The 26,906-nt window shown below is 41.6% G+C and overlaps 1 protein-coding gene and 1 pseudogene across 3 annotated transcripts in view; one reads left to right on the top strand and one right to left on the bottom strand.

Moving 5' to 3' along the window:
- MSRA (methionine sulfoxide reductase A) overlaps positions 1-26,906 on the top strand; it is a 373,438-nt gene that overhangs the window by 161,469 nt on the left and 185,063 nt on the right. For 2 of the 3 annotated variants that reach the window (XM_033937806.1, XM_033937808.1), the window contains exon 2: positions 14,990-15,058. The exons of the other annotated variant lie outside the window; for it this stretch is intronic. In XM_033937806.1, the coding sequence (XP_033793697.1) occupies positions 14,990-15,058 (69 nt within the window). The remainder of the gene's footprint in view (positions 1-14,989; positions 15,059-26,906) is intronic. 3 annotated transcript variants of the gene reach the window in all.
- On the bottom strand, positions 19,589-21,550 carry LOC117356662 (annotated as a pseudogene).

Genomic DNA, 26,906 nt, shown 5'->3' with positions numbered 1-26,906 from the left:
TAAAACCTGTTACAGGTTTGCATTACAAAAAATTTTCTTAATTTTTTTAGTTTAAATGTTTGAGAATATATATTCTGAGCTGTACTACTTGAGAAAACTAGCTTACAAAAGGGTATAACATGATAAGATGTCTTATTCAGTATTTTTTAAAGAACACCATTTTAAAGCATTTTTAAAATGACATATAGGCTTTGTGGCACCTTATGTTATGTAGTGCAAAGTTTTCTATTCTGCCTTTACCTGTTCTATTCTATTTAACATTTATAACCCATTCTAATCTTCAATTAGATTCTAGGCAAATAACAATATTTAAAAAAGATACGTACATCTAGGCAGATATTTGAAAATAATGCATCAAAATTATCAGCAAATTTACATTAAATCAATTAAAATAATGAGTTTTAAAATTTTTTTGAAAAGTATAATATCAAGAAACTTTTCCTTAATTCAGTGGGAAGATCATTCCAAAGTTTGGTTCCTACATATTCAAAAGATTTAATCATCGAAGTCTTCAAACAAATATATTTACTTGTTGAATAACTGAGCTTCAAAGAATGCTGGAAACAAGAAGCAATCCTACTTATTGGAAAGGATAAATATCTTACTAAACCTTCAGGTTCCATACCATATAACATTTTATATATCAGTGTAACCATTTTAAAAATCCATTCTCTTCTCAACCATCAACCAATGCAGTTTAAAAATTGAGTCACCCAATCATATTTCTTAGCTTTGAATAACAGACGTGCACCTGTGATCTGAGGCAACTGCAACCTATATTTCAACTTCAGTGTAATACCACAGTACAATGAATTACAATAATCTAACTGGTATAAAGTAATTGCCCTAACTATTGTTTGAAAACTATTAGTAGAAAGGACAGAATATATTACACGTAGTTGATGTAATTGAAACCACCCCCCTTACTTAATTTATTAACAATCCAGCATAACACCCAGAACCCTAGATTTCTTCTCAACTATAAGTATTTCACCAGTAGACAATACTATTATTATACCCATAAAACTTTCTGGATTGCCAAAACAAACAAACTTGGGGCTCCTTTTACAAAGGTGTGCTAACATTTTTAGTGCACACACTGGATTAGTGCACGCTATAACGCGCGCTAGCTGAAAAATTACCGCTTGCTTAAAAGGAGGCAGTAGCAGCACGTGCTAAAACTGCTAGCGTACCTTTGTAAAAGGAGCCCTTGGTCTTCTGTTTATTCAGTCTTAAAAAATTAATAATTTCCAATTATCAACTAATTATATTGTATTCTGAATAAATCTAAAATCCTCCTCAAAATTGTCTAAAGCTGGACTCAAAATAAAAATATCATCTGCATAAGATAAGACAAATATTCCTATACTAGTCAGCCATTTCCCCAAAGGGCAAAATTGGTGAGCCCTGTGGAACCCCACAATCTGCCAACCAAAAATCAGAATTTGAATTTGCTCCTTTTACACAATATAAATGCTGCAGATATAATTGAAACTGAAATGTTTCTTTACCAAAACTCATAATTTTTGTAATTTCAGAGACCAAAATTAACAATAAGGTTTCCGTGCTGTGGAATAGTGGAAATCCTGCTGGGTTGTCTGTAAACAACCATTGAAAAATATATAATCAGAAAATTGATATATCACAAATTCTAACAATTTGACCTGCCATGCTATACTGGACCGGACAATGGTTGATAGAATTCAACTTTACTTAAATCAACATTCTTGTACAATCCCACTCTATAACTGGAGAAATAGGTCATGTATCCCATCTCATGAGATCTCTTGTAGGAAGCCTCATTTACATATTTTTGATCTTCCCCTCTTACCTCAGAACTGCCCTCTAACTTCCAGTTGTCTTCCTACAAGCGAGACAGTAGGAGCTAGTCTTTTCTGCTCATGTTTATTTTTTCTTCACCTTCAGTATTTTTGCTGCTTTGTGTTTTCATGTTACAAAAGTTTCCCATGGGACAGCTCTGGCTGAGGAAGATTGCAGACTTTACTGGCAAAGTTTGCATCCGGGGTTGGCTGCTTTGCAGTGCACCTACCTGGACAGCCAGCCTTCACAAATCGGGGCTTAATAATAATAAATTTATTTTTGTATACCGCCATACCCGAGAGTTTTAAGCAGTTCACAACAATTGAATAAGATACAAACAGTACAAATTGTATAAAAACAGCAATTAAAAACCACTTAGGCTTAGGGACCATTCCCTTGGGAGTGTTGCTCACTCCAGTTTGAGTGCAGGCTGAGTGGCTCCATGGCAGTGTATCCAGGATTGGGGCTGACTGCGTTCCTCCACCCATTAGCATACACGGGTTCCAGGAGGGGTGTAGGTCCCTAACCAGAACGTTTGGTACGAAAGGCAGTCAGAAGATACCAGCAGTCTACAGGAAGCGCAGAGTGGTGGTCATCGGAGATTCACTGCTGAGGGGCACCGAGGGACCAATCTGCAGACCAGACCTACAATCAAGAGAGGTCTGCTGTTTGCCAGGGGCCAGGATCCGGGATGTCACTGCTTGCCTTGACAGACTCATCAAGCCCCGAGACCACTTCCCCATGATTCTAATCCACGTCGGAACCAACGACACCGCCAGGAGCACCCCGGACAACATACCTGAAGACTTCAGGGCCCTGGGGGAGAAGCTGAGGAGGATGGATGCGCAGGTAGTCTTCTCCTCGATTCTCCCAGTGAAGGGCAAGGGCAGAGCCAGAGAGGATCGAATACGGAGGGCGAACGACTGGCTGCGAGGATGGTGCAAGGAGATGAGCTTCGGGTTTCTGCACCATGGAGAAGCACTGCAAGGGCTACAGGGACATGATGGGCTACACCTGACCAAAAGAGGGAAGAATGTCCTTGGACACCGTCTAGCTCGCCTTCTCCACAGGGCTTTAAACTAGGTAAGTCGGGGGAGGGTACAGGCATAAACAACATACCTGGCGAGCTAAACTGCCAATACTTTTTTGAGGCTGAGGTAAGTAGTCACCAAAATTCTGGGTCGGGGGTGAGTGCACACACTTTCAAGTCGGGAGTAGGGTCATATCATATTTATGGGTCACATTGTAATTCTGGGTCTAAGGGGAGTACACACTGTAGTTCTGGGTATATGGGGAATACACATTGTAGTTCTGGGCCTAAGGAAAGCACAAATAACGCAAACAATGCTAAAGGTGTTCAAATAGCTCAAGCAGAAATATCCCCATTGAGACATAACAGAAATACAACATGGAGGGCTATGTACGTCAACGCACACAGTTTAGGAAACAAGATCCTGGAATTGGAAACAGAAATAAGGAATGCCGACCTGGATGTGGTGGCGATATCCGAGACCTGGCTCACAGACTCCCACGGGTGGGATATGGTCGTACCGGGTTACAACTTGCTTCGCCGGGACAGGGAGGGCAGAATGGGAGGAGGTGTAGCATTATATACTAAAGATGACATTAAGGTCACGAGAATCACAGATGTCCAGTACACTGGGGAATCCCTTTGGGTTAATTTGGCCAGAGGGAAAGACAAATGCTTGTATCTTGGCATAATTTACAGACCCCCAAGACAACAGGATGACCTGGATATGGAAATAATCGGAGATATAGAAAATATCACCTTGCGTGGGGACACAGTATTGCTAGGTGACTTCAACATGCCTGATGTGGATTGGGTTACACTTACCTCTGCTTCCGGAAGCAGCAGGAGGCTATTAAACACTATGAAGGGAGCAAGACTCAGGCAACTGGTGTTGGAACCAACAAGGGATCAGGCAATACTGGACCTGATACTTACCAATGGAGAAAGTGTCACAGAGGTCTCGGTGGGCGACACATTGGCCTCCAGTGACCACAACATGGTATGGTTCAATCTCAGGAAAGGTTTCACTAAATCTACCACACTGACCAAGGTCCTCAAATTCAAGGACACAAATTTCAAAGAAATGGGAGACTTCGTTCACCAGGCGCTACAAAGCCAAGCTGAAACTGATAATGTGGAAGAAATGTGGTTGACTTTGAAAGCCACCATACAAGAAGCAACAAACCGCTATGTTAAATCAGTAAGTAAACGGCGAAGGAACAATAAGCCACAGTGGTTTACTGCAGAGATCTCAAACCTCATCAAGGAGAAGAAAAATGCATTCATCTCTTACAAAAAATCAGGGAAGCAGGACTCTAGAGCAGACTACCTGACCAAATCAAAAGCCGTCAAAACAGCAGTCAGAGAGGCTAAATTCCACATGGAAGAGTCTCTGGCAAAGAACATCCAGAAGGGAGATAAATCCTTCTTCAGGTATATCAGTGACAGAAGAAAAAACTCAGGCGGGATTGTAAGTCTTAGGAATCCAGACGGAGACTATGTGGATAAGGATTCGGAAAAAGCCCAACTATTAAATGAATACTTCTGCTCAGTCTTCACCCGAGAAGCGCCGGGGCTTGGCCCTCAGCTACAGACAAGGGTTGGCTCAGTTGACCCTTTTAGTGACTTTGAGTTTACGCCCAGCAGTGTCTACGGTGAGCTGTCAAAGCTCAAGGTTAACAAAGCAATGGGGCCGGACAACCTGCACCCCAGGGTGCTTAGGGAACTGAGTGATGTCTTGGCGGAGCCACTGTCCGCGCTCTTCAACCTCTCCCTTAGTACAAGCAGTGTCCCGTTGGACTGGAGGACGGCTAACGTCATTCCACTCCACAAGAAAGGCTCAAAGATGGAGACAGAAAACTACAGACCAGTGAGTCTAACATCGATAGTGAGCAAACTAATGGAAACTCTAATCAAACACCAATTGGATAAAATCCTGGATGAAAAGAATCTACGGGATCCCCGACAACATGGATTTACTAAGGGGAGATCATGCCAATCCAACCTGATCAGCTTCTTTGATTGGGTGACGGAGAAGCTGGATATTGGGGAGTCCCTGGACATCGTGTACCTGGACTTTAGCAAAGCATTCGATAGCGTACCACACCGCAGGTTGCTGGGCAAGATGAGTTCTATAGGATTAGGTGACACATTGACGCAATGGGTTGGGAACTGGCTTGGAGGTAGGCTTCAAAGGGTGGTGGTGAATGGCACCCCCTCCGAAATGACGGAGGTGATCAGTGGAGTGCCACAGGGCTCAGTCTTGGGCCCAATCCTATTCAACATCTTTATAAGGGACTTGGCAGAAGGGCTTCGAGGTAAAATAACATTATTCGCCGATGACGCCAAACTAAGTAATGTAGTGGACAAATGCACAACAGACAAAGATTCAGTGCCCGACAACATGATGCACGACCTACTCCTGCTGGAGCGCTGGTCTAGGACATGGCAACTCAACTTCAATGCCAAAAAATGCAAAATTATGCACCTGGGCAGCCAAAATCCATGCAAGTCTTATACCCTTAATGGCGAGATCCTAGCAAAAACGGTAGCAGAACGAGACTTGGGGGTGATCGTCAGTGAGGACATGAAGTCTGCCAATCAAGTGGAGCAGGCTTCATCCAAGGCAAGACAAATAATGGGTTGCATACGAAGGGGTTTCGTCAGCCGTAAGGAGGAAGTCATTATGCCATTGTATAGATCCATGGTGAGGCCCCACCTGGAATACTGTGTGCAATTTTGGAGGCCACATTATCGCAAGGATGTGCTGAGACTGGAGTCGGTGCAGAGAATGGCCACCCGGATGGTCTCGGGACTCAAGGATCTTCCATATGAAGAACGGCTTGACAAATTACAGCTATACTCGCTCGAGGAGCGCAGAGAGAGGGGAGACATGATCGAGACGTTCAAGTATCTTACGGGCCGCATCGAGGCGGAGGAAGATATCTTCTTTTTCAAGGGTCCCACGACAACAAGAGGGCATCCGTTGAAAATCAGGGGCGGGAAACTACGTGGTGACACCAGGAAATTCTTTTTCACTGAAAGAGTGGTTGATCGCTGGAACAGTCTTCCACTACAGGTGATTGAGGCCAGCAGCGTGCCTGATTTTAAGGCCAAATGGGATAGACACGTGGGATCTATTCACAGAGAAAGGTAGGGGAGGGTCATTAGGGTGGGCAGACTAGATGGGCTGTGGCCCTTATCTGCCGTCTATTTCTATGTTTCTATGTTTCTATGTTACATGCTTCTTGAGGCCTGAAAGCTGTTCCAGCTTCTTTCCTGTAGCTCCCAGCACACAGCATGGCACAGTGAGTAACAGGCTGGTTGCCTGTGAGATTAATTTTGGGGGAGGCTCTCCAATTTTGTTTTTTCAGTGGTTTGGGAATTAGCCCTAGGTCCCTCCACCCCTAAATCCTAAAATTGCCATGTTTTGTGGCTTAAATTGGTTTTCCCAAGCTATTTTATTGGAAAAAAAAATGGCTTCTGTGGCAGCCATCTTGAATGTATCTGCTTCAAAACACTTCATTTTGGCAAGAAAACAGGTTAGATAGACTCTTCAGGGCAGGATACTTTGAGGGTTGAGCATTCATGTTCCATGTGTTGCACGGTGTGTGAGGGAAAGAGGAAGCCTCGGCTTTAGTCCCCCCTGCCCCTTTGGGGGATTCTGGCACTCAGTCCATTCATACTCTGTCTAAAAAGTCCAAACTATGGCCGGAGGGCAGCTCAAGCCTTGATTTGGCTCCAAGAGCTATAAGTAGGTTTCAGAGGGAGTGTCTGCCCCTCAGGGTCAAGGTTCTCCTCTGGATTTTATTAATATTGCTATTTCAGGCTTATTTAGGCCAAAAAATCTGCCAGATCTGCTTTCCATATTTTTCCTATTAGCGCCAGTGTCCCTTTCCCCAAGGACGCTGGTTCCCAACAGCTGCGCCATGTGCAGATGAGGGACAGTCCAGCAGATGACTTGGATGATCTGGATGATGTTTTCATGCCTTTTCTTTCTCAGACAGGCACCTCCATAGTGGGAGATTTAGTTGCTCTTGTAGATGTTACAGACCCAGATCTGGAAGATACCCCAGATCTTTTGGGAAGATCCCACTATGCAGAGATTTTTTAAACCTTCTACACTTATAGAGATAATTTTGGATTCTCTTCAGGAGTTAAAATTGGATGCTAATCAGTTCTCGTCAGCGTAGTGTTCTCTTATGAGTAGCACAAAGCCACAGTCTTCCTCCTTTCCTGACCATCTGGACATTGCAAAGATGCTCACAAATCACTGGGAGATAACTGAGAGTCATCTGAGAGTGGCCAAGGACATATACAAGCTTTATCCGATGGTGGAGAATTTCATTCAGCGATTTATTTCTCCAAAGGTATATTCCTTGGTGGCTATTTGCCAAGCACACTTCTCTCCCCAGTGAAGACGGTGTGGTGCTGAAGGACACATAAGACTGCTGGTTCAATTTTGTGCTGTAAAGGCTTTTTGATTCTGTGGCTGCAGTGGTGTCTTTTGTCGCTAGAGCTTTTCACTCCAAGCTGCGTCATGATCCTGACACTATCATGATTAAGGATATTCCATTTTTGATTTCTGGAGTATACTATATGGCCGATGTCCTGTATGACTTATTTGGAGTGGTGAGCAAGCTAATGGCTTACTCTATCTCTGTGCACCAGATGTTGTGGATTAAATAGTGGTCTGGTGATTCTTTGTCCAAAGCGACCCTCAGTGAATTGTCTTTTCAGGGGCAATTATAGTTTGGGAAAGGACTGGGCAACCTTAATGGCTAATGTGTAGGACCACAAACTTAAGTTCTTATCTGACAGCAGGCCTTGGTCTTCCAGAGGACCAGGGCATTCTACTGTTCATTCCTTCAAGAAGTATTATCTGTTCTCTGGAATTCCATTGGGTCAGAGATCCTACCAGAGCTTCAAGCCAAGGCAGGCACCTGTAATCATTGGGTACATGCTCTTCTTCCACCCCCAGGAAAAAGTTATGATGCCAAGACATCAATTAATCCTCCTCAGATCAGAGGAAGGCTCTTGGCATTCCTGGAGGAGGGGGCAGACATCACAACAGATCACTGGGTGCTGGATATGTGGGATGGGTACAAGCTTGAGTTCCATTGATCCTTTTCAGGATTTTTTCTGGACTTTCCAGCAGGGAAACCAGTCATAGAGGCCAAAGTCAGAGCCACTGTCCAGAAATTGCTGGATATAGCAGCCATAGAGACCATTCCAGAGCCTGATTTGGGCTCTGGCATATACTTGATATATTTCCTCATGCCAAAGGGAGGCTCTGAAGGCTGAAGACCAATCCTGGGTCAATGCGGCCTTCGAAGTTCCTTCTTTCAGAATGGAAATGATGAGATCGGTGATTGCCTTGGTAGTGCTGGGGGAATTTTTGGCTTCTCTAGATCTGGCATAGGTCTATCTTCATAGTCCTGTTTTTTGGAGCACAGAAAGTACTTGATGATCCATGTTTTTACATCAGCACTTCCAGTTTGCAGCCTTGCCATTTGGACTGGCAATAGCACCTTGGACTTTCACCAAGGTGATGGTGATTGTGGCAGCCCACCTGGGCAGACTCGGGATTAAATCCGTATCTGAATGAATGGCTCATCAGGGCCCATGTAAAATTCTCAGCCCAACCAATCAACTTCCTAAATTTGGAATGTTATCTTTCTACTGTAGCTGAAAAGAGTATTATTTTGTTGTAAATTTGCAGAAACAAAATTAAATGTTTTGACATTATTTCAGATCATTGATTGAACCATATCCATGTCATTCTCATCTTTAGTTGAGCTGAGAACTTTTCAGTACCCCCTCATATATAAACACACACATAGACATATGTATTTAATGATTAATAAGTATAACAATATGCAAAGAAAATTTATTTTAAACTGAAACTAATATTTCACAAATTTTTTTTCCAGAGGTATACTCTGACTTTCATGGATCAGTCGTGAGATTCTGGTAATCTCTCAGACACTTTTCTGGGCTGCCTGCCAGCTGAGCTGAGAAACAGACTCAAATCACTGTTGTGCTTCTCTGGCAGGTTTTTTCCTGCCAGTTCTCAGATATTTCTCTCATTTGGAACAGTAAATTTCCTAGTCAGCTCTGTTTCTCCCAGATGCTCTGTAGCACAACGTATCCTCAGAACAATGAATATACGTGGGGAGGCAGTGTCCATTGATCTGAAAATCTGTTGTTCCTGATGTTTGTTTTCAATGCCTATTTTCACTGGCTTTTACTAAACTGTGGTAGAGCTTCTTACCACAGGCTGGTGAGGTAAATGCTCCGACATGTATAGGAATTGAATAAGCACTTACCTCGCTGGCCTTTGGTAAAAAGATCTACAGCAGTTATTTATTTATTTATTCAATTTTCTTTATCATTCTTCCAAGGGAGCTCAGAATAGTTTAGTAAAAGGATCCCTTTGCTAGTGTGTGTTTTTTCTTAATTTTAATCTTTTTAAAAAATTGTTCTTTTATTCATTTTGCTTTTTCCCCTGAAATGTAAAAAAAATTCAGCTATTGTCTGCTGTTCCCGATATCTGTTGCTCTTGTGTCCGTTGCCCAGTAACTGAATCCAGTTGACTTTTCATCCAGTTGATGTCAGTGACCTAGAACAGTGGTTCCCAATCCTGTCCTGAAGAACCACCAGGCCAGTTGGGTTTTCAGGATAGCCCTAAGGAATATGCATGAGAGAGATCAGCATATAATGGAGGTGCCAGGCATGCAAATCTGCTCCATGCATATTCATTAGGGTTATCCTGAAAACCCGACTGGCCTGGTGGTCCTCCAGGACAGGGTTGGGAACCACAGACCTAGAACATCAGGCGTTAACCCCTTTAGTTTTAACAATTAGTTTTTTTTAGAATTCACAGAACTAAAAAAAATTAAAGCTCATAGTTATCTCTATGCCAACGATATTAGTTTTACTTCCTTTGTCAGCTGATATTCTGACCTTTACTCAGAGTTCCTGTGCTAAGTATGTTCAGAGAGTTAAATCTGGGGCTGCTTATTACCAAAGAGGAGACTCCAGTCCTTAATCCTATTCTTAATTTTTACAGATGATGACAATATAAACAAGTTGATTGGGGATTCTGTACAGAGTGAGGCCATGTCTGTGATTAACCCCTCTCATAGTGAATAGGTACTGGCAGTGGTTAGTAAAATGAAATAGTCAAAGAAATAATAGCAGCAGCCAGAGAAGGCACCTACTGGGACACCAAAGACAGCAGCATGATTCAGCGTTTGGTGGTGGCATTTGATGTATGCTGCTGCTGGGACCAACGGATAAAATCTTGGCACGCCAGTGGCCCAGGAGAGAAGGCATCTACTGGGACTTCAGAGACAGCAGCATGATGCAGCATTTGGCGATGGCGTTTGACATCGTACGCCACTGCTGGGACCAGCGGATAAAATCATGACATGCCAGTGGCATGATTGGCCCTCCTGGGAGCCCCTTAGAAGCCGAAAAGAGCCAGAAAGGAGTTGAAGGAGGAAATTTGGAATCTGGAGCCTGAGGTATAAATTTTCTATGTGATAATGGTGAAGCGAAAAGGGAAAACCAAAGAGACTAGTACCCCATAAACTGTTGAACCAATGAATAAGCATATTCAATCTAGGCCAACTATAATGCCCACAGGGGACTCATCTGTTTCAGAGGCCTCATTAAGTTACGTCGGAGGGGGTGGACCCGGCAGACGCTGTCATTGCGGGACTTTGCCACAACTCCCTGCATCTGCCAGGTCCACCCCCTACGACATAACTTAGTTCTTCTGGAGCAGAGTCAGCAGACAAGTCATCGCGGGACCTTCCAGCATGCGGCTGCTGAGTCTGTTCCAGAGAAAGTACGTCGGAGTGGGGTGGACTGGCAGCCGTCAGCTACAATCATCGTGGGACCTTGCATGAAGGGAGAGAAAGGAGCAGGATTTCTGGAATGGAAGAGTGGTGGAGGGAAAGAAAGGGGGCAGGGTGGTATGGAAAGGTGGTGCTGATAGAATTGATGTACAGAAAAAGGGGAGAGACATAAGGGGGAAGGATATTGGAGGGAGAGAAAGGAGGCAGATGCTGATTGAAGAGGGGTGGATGGCAAGAGAAAGGGCAGACATTGGATGGTAGTGGGGAGCCTATGCTGGATGGAAGTGCAGATGGGAGAGATAAGGGAGCAAATGCAGGAAGGAAATGGGAGGAGAGAAAGAGGGGATCAGACACTGGATGGAAGTGGACAGAGAGAGGAGAAGGTACTAGATGGAAGGGTTGGAGAAAGAGGGTACATGATGGAAGGAGAGGATAAATAAAAGGAGGGCACATGATGGGGAGAAAAGGATTGAGCTAGGGAAACACTGGAGGGGTGAGGGAAAGAGGTGGCAAGCTTTAGGTAGACAGTAAAAAAGGACATTGATGAGAGGGTAGTAAGAACGTAATCTAGACAGATGCAGAAAATAAATTGAAAAGGAAAATGAGGGAAAAAAGAGAAAGGGATTGCAAAGGAGAGGTGTGGGAGAGGGAAGGAGAGGAGAGAGATGCCAGACCAATTGGGGTTAAAGAAGAGATGGAAGGGGGAGGCATACAGTTTCTGGAAGGGGCACAGAAGGAGAGAAGATGCCATATAGGGGAAGAGAGACGGCAGACAGTGGATGGAAGGAAGAGAGTTACAAGAAGATGAGGAAAGCAGAAACCACAGAAGACAAAGGTAGAAAAAAATTTTCTATTTATTTATTGCTTTAGGAGACATATGTCACTGTTTCTGTGGTGCACTGTATGCAGAGTCTAGCTTCTTACTGGTTCAATTTAACCTTTGTCTATGTATTTCTATTTTATCCCCCCCTTTTACAAAACTGTGGAGCGTTTTTTAGCGCCAGCCGTGGTGGTAACAGCTCTGATGCTCAGAATTCTATGAGCGTCAGAGCTGTTACCACCATGGCTAAAATCCACACTACAGTTTTGTAAAAGGGGGAGGGATTAGTTTGTGATGACATATTCCATACTAGGCGAAGGTGTTTTCTGTGTTCTGTGTGTTCGAAAGACATGTTTTTTTGTTAGGATTTACTGTAGGATTGATCTGTACTAGTCTGGCTTGTTTAGTTTTACAATGGGTTTATTGATGTTGTACTGCTCACTGCAGTATGTAAGATGCTGCCTTTTCCTAGGTACTCATGTGTGACATGTGGTTTGTTACTAAAAATCATGTTTTTGTACAGATTGGGGGGGGTCAAAAAATGATGGGCCCCGGGTGTTGCATATGCTAGATACGCCACTGAAAAAAAATTGATAAATTTGAAGACAATTTTGCATTTTGGGGCAAATCATGATGTCTAGGAATTTTTTCAATATTTTATTTGTTTTTAGCACACCAAAATACATAGAAATTAGATGAAAATAATCAAACAGCTTTTTAGTCGCAGACTTGTGGCTTGGGATCATCCGTATTTAATGGGTGTAAAATCCTGCAATTATTGTAGATTATGATGTTTAAAATCTCAGATGGCTTCTTTAATTCAATTAGCATACATGATGTAAAGTTAACAGCACTGTTAGTCACAAAATTGAGTACTTAGCTGCCCTTCCAGGTCCAGTGACGTTCTTTGCCAAGACTCTTAGCTGCTGTGTTCCTCAATATTACTGTCGCTGGTACTCAATGCCCAACAGGGAGTCCCTGTTTCGCCGGTCAAGGCTGCGTTAGGGATCTGAAACAATTTAACAGCACTCCCTCATGCTACAAAATACTGTGTCTCCAGCACAGCTTTACATATGGCGCCGAGGTAGAAAGAAAAATGTGAACAATCGTTGAGGAGAAGAGATTAGAGAAGATTTTTGCGTCAGAACAACACTGGATATGTAGCTTGATACTGTTAAGCCTCATGGTCTGCATTCTACTAGTCAAGTCTGCTAAGGCAGAGTGTGAATGAGCTCTTGGAATGATGACGTATCTGTTGGGGGTGGATCTATTGATGAGAAGAGGGACCTGTCTCATGTACCTTGGCACCATTTTTAAAGCTGTGCTGGAGACATAGTATTCTGTAGTGTGAGGGAGCGCTGTTAAATTGTTTCAGACTCCTGATGCAACCTTGACTGGGAATATTTACCCTAAAATATTTGTGCTCATGTTACCATGTACCTTTTTACCTGGCCTTATTTTATAAGATTTAAAGAAACTAATAAATTTTGTTAAGTTTCAAAACTAATTTAAGCCATAATATCAACAAATAAACTATATCTGAATCACTAAGTTCATAATGTGTATTATATATTAATATAGTATGAAAATAATATCGCTAATTTCCTTATTGAGTATTAAAGTGAAAACATGGTGGACATATCATCATTTATACAGACGTCAATCTTTGGAACCTCTTATGATGTATACCATTCCAAGTTCCTGTCTTGTATATCGTTATCATCTATGTCCACCACCTCCTACCTTACTAATAAATTACTAATCAAACTTTATTGTCAAATAACCTTATTAAAATATACTCTATGAAATTTAGTTTAACGATTGATTTTTATGTTGTAATCTTTTAATTAATTTAGGTACCCTAAACTAATCTTCAAACAGATATTTTTTCAATCATGGAATGCATTAAGAGATTCATCTGTACTTTACGGTTAAAAGTCTTTTTTAAAGATCAATCTACTTCTGAAGATACCTCTCGAATTAAAAGTATTTCTCGGTGGGTTCCTCCTGGTCCTGTCAATCCTGCAATAGTGAGCAATTTAAAAATAGCCCATGCCAAGAAACAACATGGAAGATTTTTGTTCTCATTAAAAAAATTGACACGCAGCTCCTGATTGGTGAGGCCCGACTTTAGTGCAGGAAGAGGCAGTCAGAGCATACCGCGAGTGATTTCCTTCACTCGCCAGTGCTCCAGCTGCTCTCTCCTGCCTCTCTGGCTGCCCTCTCCTGCCCGGTCATTCGCGGTTGGAAAATACCGCGAATGACTGGGACCGCGAATCACCGACTGTGAATGACCGGGGGAGCACTGTATATATATAAACACAGATAGCGGAATCTTAAAGCAGCATTGAGTAAAATGTAAACAAGGAGGAAAAAGGCTCAGACGTCCTGATTGTGTAGCAACCATTCAATGTGCTTTCACTCCTTAGGACCTTTTTCTTTCATTGGCAAAATACCTCTAAAAACTTATGTAGAAACAAATCCACTTAGGTATATAACTATTTTTCTTAAACAAAATGCATTCTCAAAAGTTAGCATTTATCTTTGTTTATCCCGACAGAATCCATTTCACCGAAGGCTTCATCAGGGAACTCTGTAGTGCTATATTCAATTACTTACATGTGTCTCCTCAAATGTCAGCCATAGAATTGATATAAATGCCAGAGATAAGCATGTAACTTATAGTATTCTATAAATTACATTCATAAGTGTATGCCCTCCCATACTCTATCCAGATTCTACCCATGCGTGGCCTATCTATAAAATATGTATGTATTTACAGAATAGATCTTAGGTTGATTTTAGCATTTTTTGTGTATGTGCACAAATAAAAACCTATACACTAGCATTCTAATCATTTAGATGCATTTCTGATGTATAAATGTTAGAACCATACTTATAAGGGCATTCTATAACAGGGTATCTATAATTAGATTGTAGGGTGCCCAATAGGAATCTATTCTCTAAAAGAACATATGTAGGCACACAGGGTTTTTTTTCTAGAATATTAGCCTATCCAAGTATACAGGTACATGCTTAAAAGTTAGGCATGAGTACTTTCACCAGCCATAGAGTTGGCATGATGGTGTTCTCTAAGTTATGTGTGAATCTTATCCTTGAAAAGATTCCACCTATGCATACACTCCTTGTGCAAATGCATGTTATGTAAGTTAAGTGTATTATAGAATAGCTCTTCGGTGGACTTTTGGCAGATAAGTGTACATACACACATACATACCATTTTTCTAAACATCTAAACATTGTTAGTGCCTATGTTAGAGTAATCACCAAATGTCAATGTCTGTGGGCGAAATAAACAATAAATCAGAGCCTTTCTCTATAACTAGAAGACTTGTATCCTATTTAAGTTAATGTGGGTATATTAAATATAACAGTTACTCTGTACCATTAATTGATATATTGTGTTTAGAACTGATTTTTTTTTTTTCACAGCTAAACATCATGTCAATGGAAATGCAATGGTCGAACCTTTTCCAGAGGGAACACAGATGGTTATATTCGGTAAGATGTCTACCTAAAAGTAAAAATCATTCAACAAAAAGGAAATGCATACCACATTTCTTGTTTTCAGCATGCAAATGAAGGTCAATAAAAAAAATAGAAGGTAATACGCTTTTATTGGACTAATTCAATATAGGGCTCCTTTACTAAGGTGCATTAGGCAGCTAGTGCATGATTTAACATACAGTAGACAGCATGGGGAAAATTCTATAAACGGTGTCACGCTGTCTAACCAGCCAATCGGGATGCACGTTTTCTAAAATAAACTCCCCTCCCCTGAGGCAGGCCGCCTACACTTTAGGCATCGGTCATGGGTGCAGGGAGATGCCTAGGGATGCTTAAGCTCACCCAAGGCTGGGCGTGGTATTGCCTGGAAATGGCCTACATTTCAAATAGAAGCGGTCACTAAGCTGACTCCAGCAAGGAAATCTCCCTGCTGCGATCAGTTGAGCGGTCACAGCAAGGAACCCCCGAACCCCACTGCAAGTCGGTTGACAGGAGAGATGCCCACTGTCTCCTGCCACCCCCCCAAACTCCCACCCGACACTGTCAATGACAGAAGGGATGCCCAATCCCTCCTGCTGAACCCCCACCCGACACTATCCACAGCAGGAGGGATGCCCAATCCCTTGCTCTATGCCCCAAACCCCCCATCGAAGTCCCTCAGTAGGAGGGATGCCCACTCCTTCCTGCCGGAACCCCTGAAACAACCCCCCACCCACAATAGGCAGGAGAGATGCCCACTCCCTCCCTCCTGCCAGCAGCCCCCTCCCCGAACCCATGACACTACTCCTCCAAACCCGTACCCCCAACCCAGCACCCTGAAACCCACCCAACACCTCCCAGTATCTTCTGTAGTTTGGCCAGCTAGAGGGATGCCTACTCCCTCCAGCTGCCAGGCTCACTTCTTCACAGTGGCGGGCCTTCCCCTTCCTGGTGCATCCTTGGTTGCACCAGGGAAAGGCCTTAGGTGCCTGGGCCAACCGGAGTCCTAGGCCTCCTTCCTATTGCATTCTGGGATGCACTGGGAGCGTCTTAAGACTTTGATTGGCAAGATACCAAAGGCCACTCGAGAATGAGGACAGGGAGGAGGTTGGAATGCAAATGGGGAGAAGGCTCAGTGAGAGCTGAAATGGGAAGTGGAGAGGACTTAGAGGAGGGCAGAGGACTTAGGGGAAGGACAGATGAACTCGGCAGTGGAAGAGAACGATGGAAATGTCATACTCAGGGAGGGGGGAGGGATAGATGTCTGACTCAAGAGAAGGGAAGTCAAAAGGGTAACAAAGACAGATGTGAGATTTGGGGGAAGGATGGCAGGAGTGAGGGAGAGATCAGGCTTTAAGAGGGTGGGGAAGAGGAGAGAGAGGGAGGAGATGCTTAGTTTCAAGGGTAAAGCAAGGGATAGAGAAGAGATGCTAGGAATGGTGGATTCATGTGGGAGAGGCCATAGAAAATGAGTAATAGGAGGATAGAGTTCAGAGGGTAGAAATGGCACTGAGGAGCAGATTAAAAGGGAATAGGAGGATGAGACATGAGTAAGATTGGAAGTGTGAGAGCTAGGGAATGAGAAAGGGGGTTAGAAAGTTGATAAGTAGAGGAAAAGGAGCAAGTGGGTGAAATTTGAATGGAAAGAGACAGAAAAGAAAAAAAATTAGGAGAGAGCTTTAATAGAAAGATCAGTATGTGCAGTAAGGGATTGGAACAAGACAGGAGGAGAGAGGATAAATAAATGGAATATGGCCACTGGAAACAGAACTAGCAGGAAACAGGAAAGGAGAAAAGAGAAACTGGGCCTAACGTAATGAAAAAAAAAAATGCCCAGATAGAAAAAGGAAGAAAGTATTTTTAATTTATTAACTGGAATATATTAGGGTTGGGAAATATGCGCTGTAGATGTCTATATGCTGTGCTCAGTACAAAAGGAAATACATTTGTATTTGTTTCTCCAGTGTTGCAATATATGCCGAATTTGGGGTTACCAGTTCAATTTTTGCTTCCATATTTCTATCTCTAATTTGGGATCCCTTATTTTATATTTGGTGAGGATTTCTGTGTGGTTTACATGTGACTCAGGTGTGATAGTTTTTTTCCATATATGATAGTTTCTCTGTAGCATTCCAACATTCTATCGGCGATTCACGGTCCCAGTCATTCGCAGTATTTTCCGACCACGAATGACCGGGCAGGAAAGGGCAGCCACAGAGGCAGGAGAGAGCAGCCGGAGCACCGGCGAGTGGACTGCTGGGCACGATGGACCGCTGGGCTGACCCAGCAGCGGCAAATCTTATGTTATTATGTTTTTATGGTATAATAATTTTTATTGGAACAAGCAGAAAAGACAGGTACCAAAATTCAACCATATATCAATGTTCCAAACAACATTTTATCCAAATCTAGCCCAATCCCTACCAACCCCCATCATCTCCTTTCCTCCCCCCCCCCCCAGGACAAGTCGGAGTTCCCAAAAACACATTCAAATGATTAATAGTGTTTGCATATCAATAGAACACAGTCAACAGTTCAAAACACGGCTTCTTGCAGCAGAAGTCATCGTATTCCAAAAACGTTCCCAGATGAGTGTGAAACGTTCTCCTAGTTTATGTTTTTATAAGAATTGCCGCTGCTGGGTCAGATCAGCGGTCCATTGTGCCCAGCAGTCTGCTCCCACGGCGGCCCTTTGGTCAAAGACCAGTGCCCTATCTGAGTCTAGCCTTACCTGCATACGTTCCGGTTTAGCAGGAACTTGTCTGTCTTGAATCCCTGGACGGTGTTTTCCTCTATAATAGCCTCCGGAAGAGCATTCCAGTTTTCCACCACTCTCTGGGTGAAGAAGAACTTCCTTACGTTTGTACGGAATCTATCCCCTTTTAACTTTAGAGAGTGCCCTCTTATTCTCCCTACTTTGGAGAGGGTGAACAACCTGTCTTTATCTATTAAGTCTATTCCCTTCATTATCTTGAATGTTTCGATCATGTCCCCTCTCAGTCTCCTCTTTTCAAGGGAGAAGAAGCCCAGTTTCTCTAATCTCTCACTGTACGACACCTCTTCCAGCCCTTTAACTATTTCAGTCGCTCTTCACTGGACCCTTTTGAGTAGTACCGTGTCCTTCTTCAAGTATGGTGACCAGTGCTGGATGCAGTATTTCAGGTGGGGGGCGTACCATGGCCCGGTACAGTGGCATGATAACCCTCTCCGATCTGTTTGTGATCCTCTTCTTAATCATTCCTAGCATTCTGTTTGCCCTTTTCAACGCCACCGTGCATTGCATGGACAGCTTCATCGACTTGTCAACCAGTACTCCCAAGTCTTTCCTGGGGGTCTCTCTGAGTACTGCATCAGGCATCCTGTATTTGTGTATAAGATTTTTGCTACCGACATGCGTCACCTTACACTTATCAACATTAAACCTCATTTGCCATGTCGCGGCCCATTTCTCGACTGTGTTTATGTCCTGTTGCAGGTCTTCGCAATCCTTCTGCATCTTCACAACTCTGAATAACTTCATATCGTCGGCAAATTTTATCACTTCGCTCGTCATACCAATTTCCAGGTTATTTATAAATATGTTGAAGAGCACGGGTCCGAGCACCGAACCCTGCAACACTCCACTGGTGACGCTTTCCAATCCGAGTATTGTCCATTTACCCTCACTCTCTGTTTCTATCCGCCAACCAGTTTTTAATCCACGTGAGTATTTCACTGAACACAGGAGGAGCAAACAGAGCCCAGCCAGTGCCCGAGCCGCCGCTGCCAAAGGGGTGGGGGGAGGGCAAGGGCACGGATACAGCTGAGAATGACAAGGCACATCTGCTTGGCCACAGGAAAGTGAGTCCTGGCAATGAGCCAACACTGGATGCCACAAAACTTCAACAGTCCCAGAACATCCTGCCAAGCGCCCACAGGGCCTCATGTCCCAAAAGGCAAAAAAACCCCCAAAAACCACCGATTGAAAAGTGGTGTTAGCGCGCAGCCCCAGGGCACATCTGTGACCTGTGCCCATACCAGACCCCTGCCTCCTGTAGAGAGGAGCGGGCACATCCCTCAGTGCTGGAAATGGTCCACACATGGCTACAGAAACACTACAAATGACTAAAATACAACTGTACCACCGATCTGCTGGAGGACCAGACAATGCCCTTTTTTTATTTCTTTTTCTACATGACAAGATCTCCAAACCAGTATGTGGTCCCAAATGCAGAACTCCCGTGTGGCCTGCAAGAGCAAACCAGTGTCACAGCTCTTGTCCTGTCCACCTCAACACTCCACCCCCGGGACCAGCGCGTACCAGCCCTATCCCTGGCTGACTCATCCATCCACAGGGGGGGATGGGACCTGACACACCACCCCTCTATGTGCTTCACAAAAAGTTACAGGAAAAATACATAACATGCCACAACTAAAGGTGTCCTTGGACTTTAATGACCAGAAATTCAAGAGAAAAAAAAAAACAACTGTTGAAACAGTGCCATTATTTTTAATAACTGAATTATGTGTAAGTGAATTATGCCTGCCAAACACACAAGGATAGAGTCAGTGGCCACTGGACTTGTGACTAGTCCAAGATCTTGATCTTGATTTAGATATAGATATAGATCTGAATCTAGACCTAGATTGGGATCGTGATCATGATTTAGATCTTTGTGTGTCTTTTTCCTTGATTCTTTTTCAAATCCTGAACTGCCTTTATAATGCATCTTAGAATCATTTTTTTGCTGCTCCTCTGGGCCTGGAGTGGGAGCGAGAGCCAGAACGCAATTTTGCTTTCATCTCTTTCTTTGGATAGGACTTGGATCGTGATCTTGAATTGTATTTTGATCTCGAGTAAGATTGATTTCGTCAGCTGAACCTGTCATTGTCAGAATGGCTTCTACTATGCCTGGGTCATCAAGAAGGTTGACTGTTTCTAAGGCTATAGGATCATCTGTAGTCTTGTTCAAAGGAACGACTCCTAGATCGCCGTCTCTCATAGCTTCAGCTTTTTGATCGCCCATATCTATCATGGTCTCCTGTGGCTCAGTCTCCATGGGCTCAGCGCAGACATGAAATCCCATGAGAAGGGCATACTTGTCTGATGGCTCCAAAACAGCCGGCTGGTCCGGACCCACCGACCCGTATATAGTCTGCAGGAGCGATGTCCATGCAAAGTGCCGCTTAAATCATGTGCATCTGAGACAGGCCCGATGTTTCCTGACACTAGAGGTATACAGTTAGGAGCTTCTTGGTGCATGACGGATTTTGGCCTCTCACGGGGTTGTGTCTCCAGACAGAGAGAAAAGCTTGGCTGCAGAGGGGCTTTGGAGGGATAGTCCTCGTTGGTGGGAGGGTTATTACTCTTTGTGGTCGAAATCTCTTTGTCACTTAGCAGAATTTCAGCTCGGACTGGAAGTTTAGAACTCTCTCACGCACAACTTGTAGTGGTTGAAAATTTTTCCCTTTCCTTCCTCTGACATCTTCAGCCTCCAAACGTGCACTCTGATTGGAGAATGCTCAATATGAGGGAACTAACTTATTCTAACCTGAAATTCGCTAAGAGTGAAGCACAGATCAATTTTTATCCAATCACGCAGCTTATTCAAAGGTAATTGTAATGTCCTCAGGATCTTCTGTTCCATGACAGTTGAAAGTCTAAAGTAACCGTTAGTTGTTATTAAAACAAATAGTCAATAAATTTTAGTTGTGCTGTTAAAAAAAAAAAAATCAGATTTTGTTCAGACATATTAGACACTTCCTCCAATGCCATCCCATAACTCACAGGACAGTTAAGTCAGTTCATTGGTGTTTCTTGCTGCTCCAGAAATTATTTTAGTTTGTCAGGATCTTCAAATTGAAAAGTTTTACCTTTGTATGTGATCTGCATTAAATCAGGATAATAGAGGCCATATCTTGCTCCAATCTCCTGTAATTTTGATCTTATTGCCAAAAATTGTCTGCGTTTATTTGCTGTTTTCTTTGCAAAGTCCAGAACAAAAAGAATCCTTGAGTTTTTATAAGTTAGGTTTCTATTTTCCTTTGCAACTTTTAATATTTCTATAACGTGTTGAAAATGCAGTACACACAAAAAGTAGTGGTCTAGGACCTGACTGTCCATTAGCCCTTCTACCTGGTTTTCTGTGTGCCCTTTCAATCTCTAGGGGGACCTTTAGTTTAATGGGGAGTATCTTTGATATATTCTCCTCCAAAAAGGCTACCACATTCTTCCCTTCAATTCCCTCAGCCAAACCCAAAATTCTTAAATTATTTCTTCTTGATCTGTTTTCCATATCCACCATCCTTTTCTCCAAAGTCTTGAATAGTTTTATGGTCATTTTTAAATTGTACCTGCTCCATTTCAATTTTCCTAACTCTTGTTTCTAGTTGCCCCACACTGCTGCTTACCTCATCCATCTTTTGTTCTAGGTTTGTCATCTGTTCACTATTTGTTGCAATCGTTGCTTTAATACTTTTTAGTTCCTCAAGCATCTCAATCATGTCAAGGGCATCTAAAGGTAACATAGCCTTAGAAGGTGTGGTTAGTTCTGCCTTTTAACTTTTCCTCAAGGGTTTGAAGTTGCCTCAATTTTGGTTTGCTTAACAGAAGTAGAATTGAGTAGAATTAGGTGTATCAGATTATTGCCCATGTCTCTGTGATCATCACTATATCCAACTTCTCTTCTTCCATCACAGCTTATAGATCCAGAATCTTGTAGAAAACACAATGTTTTTGACTTTCCTTTTATTTCTTTCCAGAAAAATCTTTAAACAGAATAAAATACTTGTTCACATAGATCATACAAAAATACAACGGACCTGACACGAACTGTGTTTCAGCTAACAAGCCTTCCTCAAGGGTCCAATCATGGATGATGTGTCTTTGAATTGTGAAGCTTATTTTCCAAGTCACGTAAACACAAGCAGCAGAAATCAAACTTGATAACGATTTCTGCTGCTTGTGTTTACACCAGGGGTGTCCAACCTTTTGGCTTCCCTGGGCTGCATTGGCCAAAAAAAATGTTTCTGGGGCCACACAAATGCTTAAATGCTGCAGCAAGATAGAGGAGGGAGCCGGCAAGACGGTAAACATCCGAGGGCAGCAGAGGAAAACACTGCATCACCCTCGACCAGGGCCACACAAAATACGAGGCCTCATGCGGCCCTCGGGCCACAGGTTGGACACCACTGGTTTACGCGATTTGGAAAATTAGTTTCACAATTCAAAGACACATCATCTAGGGTGCAAATCTCTCTCATGCATATTCATTAGGGCTAGCCTGAAAACCCGATTGGCCTGGTGTTCCTCCAGGACAGGGTTGGGAATCACTGATCTAGGGTACCTCCAACAGATAATCCACCATAAATATTTTCCACTTAAAATTCCCAGCATACAACAATATAAAGTCTACCAGGCAAATTATCTTATCCATCCAATATCAATTAGCAAAATGCTGGAACCAGCTACCACTTACATTACGATCTTGTGGCCACTATCTTGGGTTCCAAAAACTTTTAAAAGCATTTCTGTACCAAGACTAGGAGCCAACCCTGTAGTAACTGAACCAGCAATTATAAAAGCCCATCTTTAAACTGTCTAATGCAACTCCTGGGACAAATCAAAAAGCCAACAATGACATACTTGTACTTATAACTATGCATTTGTAACTATGACCTTAACTGTATCTACCTGTACGAGCAACCCTACTGAATGTCTGTGTTAAACTGCCCATTGTAACTTCTTGGTAATTGACTCAATCTCTTGTAATGTAATCCAACCTTGAACTGAATAGGTAAAGGCGGATTAGAAAACCTGATTAACATAACATCTCAGGGGAACTTGCTGGTCAGCCCTTGTAAGAAGTACCTGGGAGCACCAGGCTTTTGTGACTCACAGGCAGTGTTATGCATATACTACGTGAGTAACTCATCTATTGTAACAAGCTACTGCTGGTTGCTGACTCTCTTCAAAACTTAAGCTACAGTAAAATGTACCTTGATAACTGCCCCCCCTAAGTGACAAATTGTTTAAAAGTTCTTTATAGTAAGTACGGTAATTTGCCTTCTAGAAATCATAAGATTATGCTTACTTTACTTTTACATGATCCTTGACCTATTGTGGTGCTTAAGTCTGTTAGGAAAGTTTGACAGAAAAAAATCCAAAATAGAAGAGCAGACAAATGTACCTGAATGCTTCTCATCTTAAGCTACAGCTGAAAAAGGTTTAAGCCAAATTTAAATAAATATGGGGGTCTTTTACTAAGGCGCGTTAGCCGATTTAGTGCACGCTAAATGCTAACACGTCCATAGAATATAATGGGCGCGTTAGCATTTAGCGCACGCTAAATCGGTTAGTGTGCCTTAGTAAAAAAAAACCCTATGTTCCATTTGGATATTCTCTGTCTTGCAGCCATATAGCCAAGATTGTATTTTTACATTCTGCCAAAGTGATACATAAACTCTTGTATTAAGTACACTATAATATGGTAGTGTAATTGTTCATTTGAAGATAATAAGTTGCAACCGAACCAATGTTAAAGTATGAAATAAAGTGAAGGATAAATGTCAGTAAAACTATGTATTATCTTACTGAGAAAGATTCAGACCATATCGAATCAAATAAAAAAAAATCATTGCAGTGTCACTGTAATCAGAGTCCCATAAAGTTCATTTTTTTATTTGCACATTTAATTTATATATCAAGAAATAGCTTAACAGAAAGCATTAGGCTGTAAAGAGATATACAATACAAAGCAATTCCCAAGATACACTTGGTACATTAAGTAAAGTAATTAAATTACAGCTGAAATACTTAGACCACAAAAACAGGAGATCTAAGACCTATCCCATGGGGAACTGAATGTAAAGAAAAACAGGAATAAGAAAAGGGAATACAGTTGAATTGCAGCTCTGTTATCCAAAAAAGAAACATAACAAAACTTAAGGCCCTTTAACATGCCTTATGCAGCTTAAAATGGTATGCTGCAGGACATGTTCAGACATCCTGCAGTAACTGCCTAACCACATGCTAATAATATTTTTTGAAGGGTCGTGTCAAGGGATGGGAGTAGGCATTCATAGGCTAATTAGGTAGTGCATGATAGCTCATGAACATTTACTGCTTAAAATATGGATAGTAGTAAGTGTACATGCAGTAATTTTTCAAAATGGCTGCATGCTAATGGTAACAGTTTATGACCATTAATACAAAAAATTCAAATTTACAGCTGCAGTAAAAATGGCCTAAGCACACGGGAAAGACCTACATATGGGCATGTTAAGGCCAATTTTTACTTCAGCTTAGTAAAAGGTATTGATAGATTGGAAGCCCTCTATAGATAAGAAGATACCTATTGAACCTGGATACAAATCACTATAACTAGTAATAAAAAAAGCGTGAGCTAAATCTAAATACATAAATCTAAATGCAAAAATATTAGGGGGAAGGGGATATACAGATTTAGATCAATTTTTAAACCCTATGGCTAGTTTTGTTTTCTCTCTGTGCTATGGAAGGAATGAAATCCTGATTGGGATGGATGTAATATGGAGAATCTATCTAGATACTTTCTCAATTCAACACTCACTAGTCCCTCCAGTTAATGAGGGCTAAAGACTCTTTTGAATTCTTGGTTATGGGTATAATTAAAATATAACCTAAATTTACCAGAAATTCACCCTTCTACAGTAGTATTGTAATCCAATCAAACACATCTCTTCTGAATTTTTTTTTTTATTATTATTATGAACCCCATAGTGTTTATTCTACCCAATCTGTTTTCTGATATATCACATGCCATCAGTAGGGTACGTATATTTATATTCAGATATGATCTCTGTTCTTACTGTCTTTTCACAGTCACTTTATCACATTGTTTTGGTGCTTGTCTTCTATTCTGTTTCCATTCCTTTTCTGTGTCTCACATCCTTTTCCTTATCATTGTCTTTTAAGTTCTATCTAATGAGCATATTTTTCTTCTTTATTTCTCCATGTTTTATTATATGTTTTATCACTTGCCTGCTGTATTCACAATTGACGTCTTTTCTTAATCATAGCATTATACACCTATTTTTGGTATAGTATGTCATTTGCAAAGTGTTATTTATATTTACATTTGTTTACAACATTATTCTTTATAGGACCCCTGAGGAAGGTGTGTTTCTTCGAAACACGGACCGTGTTGGGTCCAGTCCATTTGTATATTAGGACCAGTTTTTTGGGGATATGTTTATTAATGTTGTGCTGTATATGTTTTAAAGATTTTTTTTGTATTATATAATTAAATTCCTGAACCTTGTACATTGTCCTGCAGTTCTGTTTTGGTTTCGTTTTGCATTTTCACTGCAAGCTCTGTTGGTTTTCTTTGTTTTGCTTGTGTTGTTGATGTATCATGAAGGGTGGTTTATACATTTTTAAATTAAATTAAGAATTTTAACTTTTGCAAGCTTGATATAATTGAGAAGTATGCAGTAAAATAAAAGAATCCAGTCTTTTCATTTTTAAATAAAAACTGCAACAATCTTTATATTCCTTAAATGTACTGTAGCAGAAAATGTTCTTTACTTCTTCTGGTAAAGGCTTTTCTACCTTTTACTCTTACCATCTATTGTTCAACAAAGCAAATTTTAAATTATCAAGATTCATTTATAGCAGTAGCTACAGTAATTAAATGCAAGTGCAAGACCATCAATTTGATTTGACTTTGGGAGTCCTTTCTCCTGAATGATGTATAATTTAGTTAATTATTATTCTGCCACCTTTAAGGATTACATAAGCCAGGAAACAGTGCATTAAACAAATGTTTACCATTAATACAAATTATTGTGTTTTGACAGCTTACAAAGCATCAAAGAAATACAGTAATGGTTTTTAAAAATAAGTACAATTGCTGTTCAATCCAACAATTGTATAGGTAGGTGGACGGACATTCATTAAACTTCATCAAAGTTTGTGACGTTAAAGGCTTTATAATGTTTGAAAACCATGTTATGCCCTAATAACTATTCAAAATATCATTACAAATAAGACCACTGGTTGATCTCATGACATGTCAGTGGCATTTCAGCATGGGAGGCTCAAGTTGCTTACCAGCTAAAGTGAATATCAATGATGTGATAATAAATGCTTCAGGGGAAACTCCCTATCACCACATATATATATCACAAAAATATTTAAATTCTGTTCACTCAGCCAGCAAGGGAATATGACTCATCTTGATCAGTCATCCTGAGGAGTTAGGGAAGTGGTAGAGCAAACCAAAGTAAAATCAGAAAGAAATACTACAAAGATTTGTTTGAAAGGAAGATTAATTTACAAAAAAAGCAAGTAGTTTTGCTTCTGTTAATGCACATCTATCATACTGTGCCGCAATGTTGATATGCATTGATTACAAAAATGAAGTTTTCATATTAAAAACTAGTGAATTTTCAAAAAATAAACATGCCAAACACTTCCCTTTTTAATGAGAAAATTAAGATTGAGGGGTCCTTTTACTAAGGTGCGTTAGCCGTTTTAGCGTGCACTAAATATTAGTGATTAACCTCTCCCCCCCCACCCACCCCCGTTTTACTAAGCCGTGGTAGAGGTTTCTACTGCGGCCCAGAGTGCTAAATGCTTCTTATGAGTGTCGGAGCATTTAGTGCTCCAGGCTGTGGTAGAAACCTCTACTGCGGCTTAGTAAAAGAGGGCTGTGATTTGGGTTTGTATGGATCAGTTATTAAATGGTTTAAGGAATTTCTTAAAATTGGACCTATTGTATAATCAAGGATGGAGTTTTCTCTAAAAGTTGAAACTCTTTTTGTGGAGTTCCACAGGATCTTCTGTTTCTCCTGTACTTTTTAATATTTTTATGAGTTCTGTGCAGACATTGGTTCTGTCAGG

This window comes from Geotrypetes seraphini, chromosome 3 (assembly GCF_902459505.1).
Source record: "Geotrypetes seraphini chromosome 3, aGeoSer1.1, whole genome shotgun sequence".
Taxonomy (NCBI): domain Eukaryota; kingdom Metazoa; phylum Chordata; class Amphibia; order Gymnophiona; family Dermophiidae; genus Geotrypetes; species Geotrypetes seraphini.
This window is presented reverse-complemented; position numbering and strand designations above follow the sequence as displayed.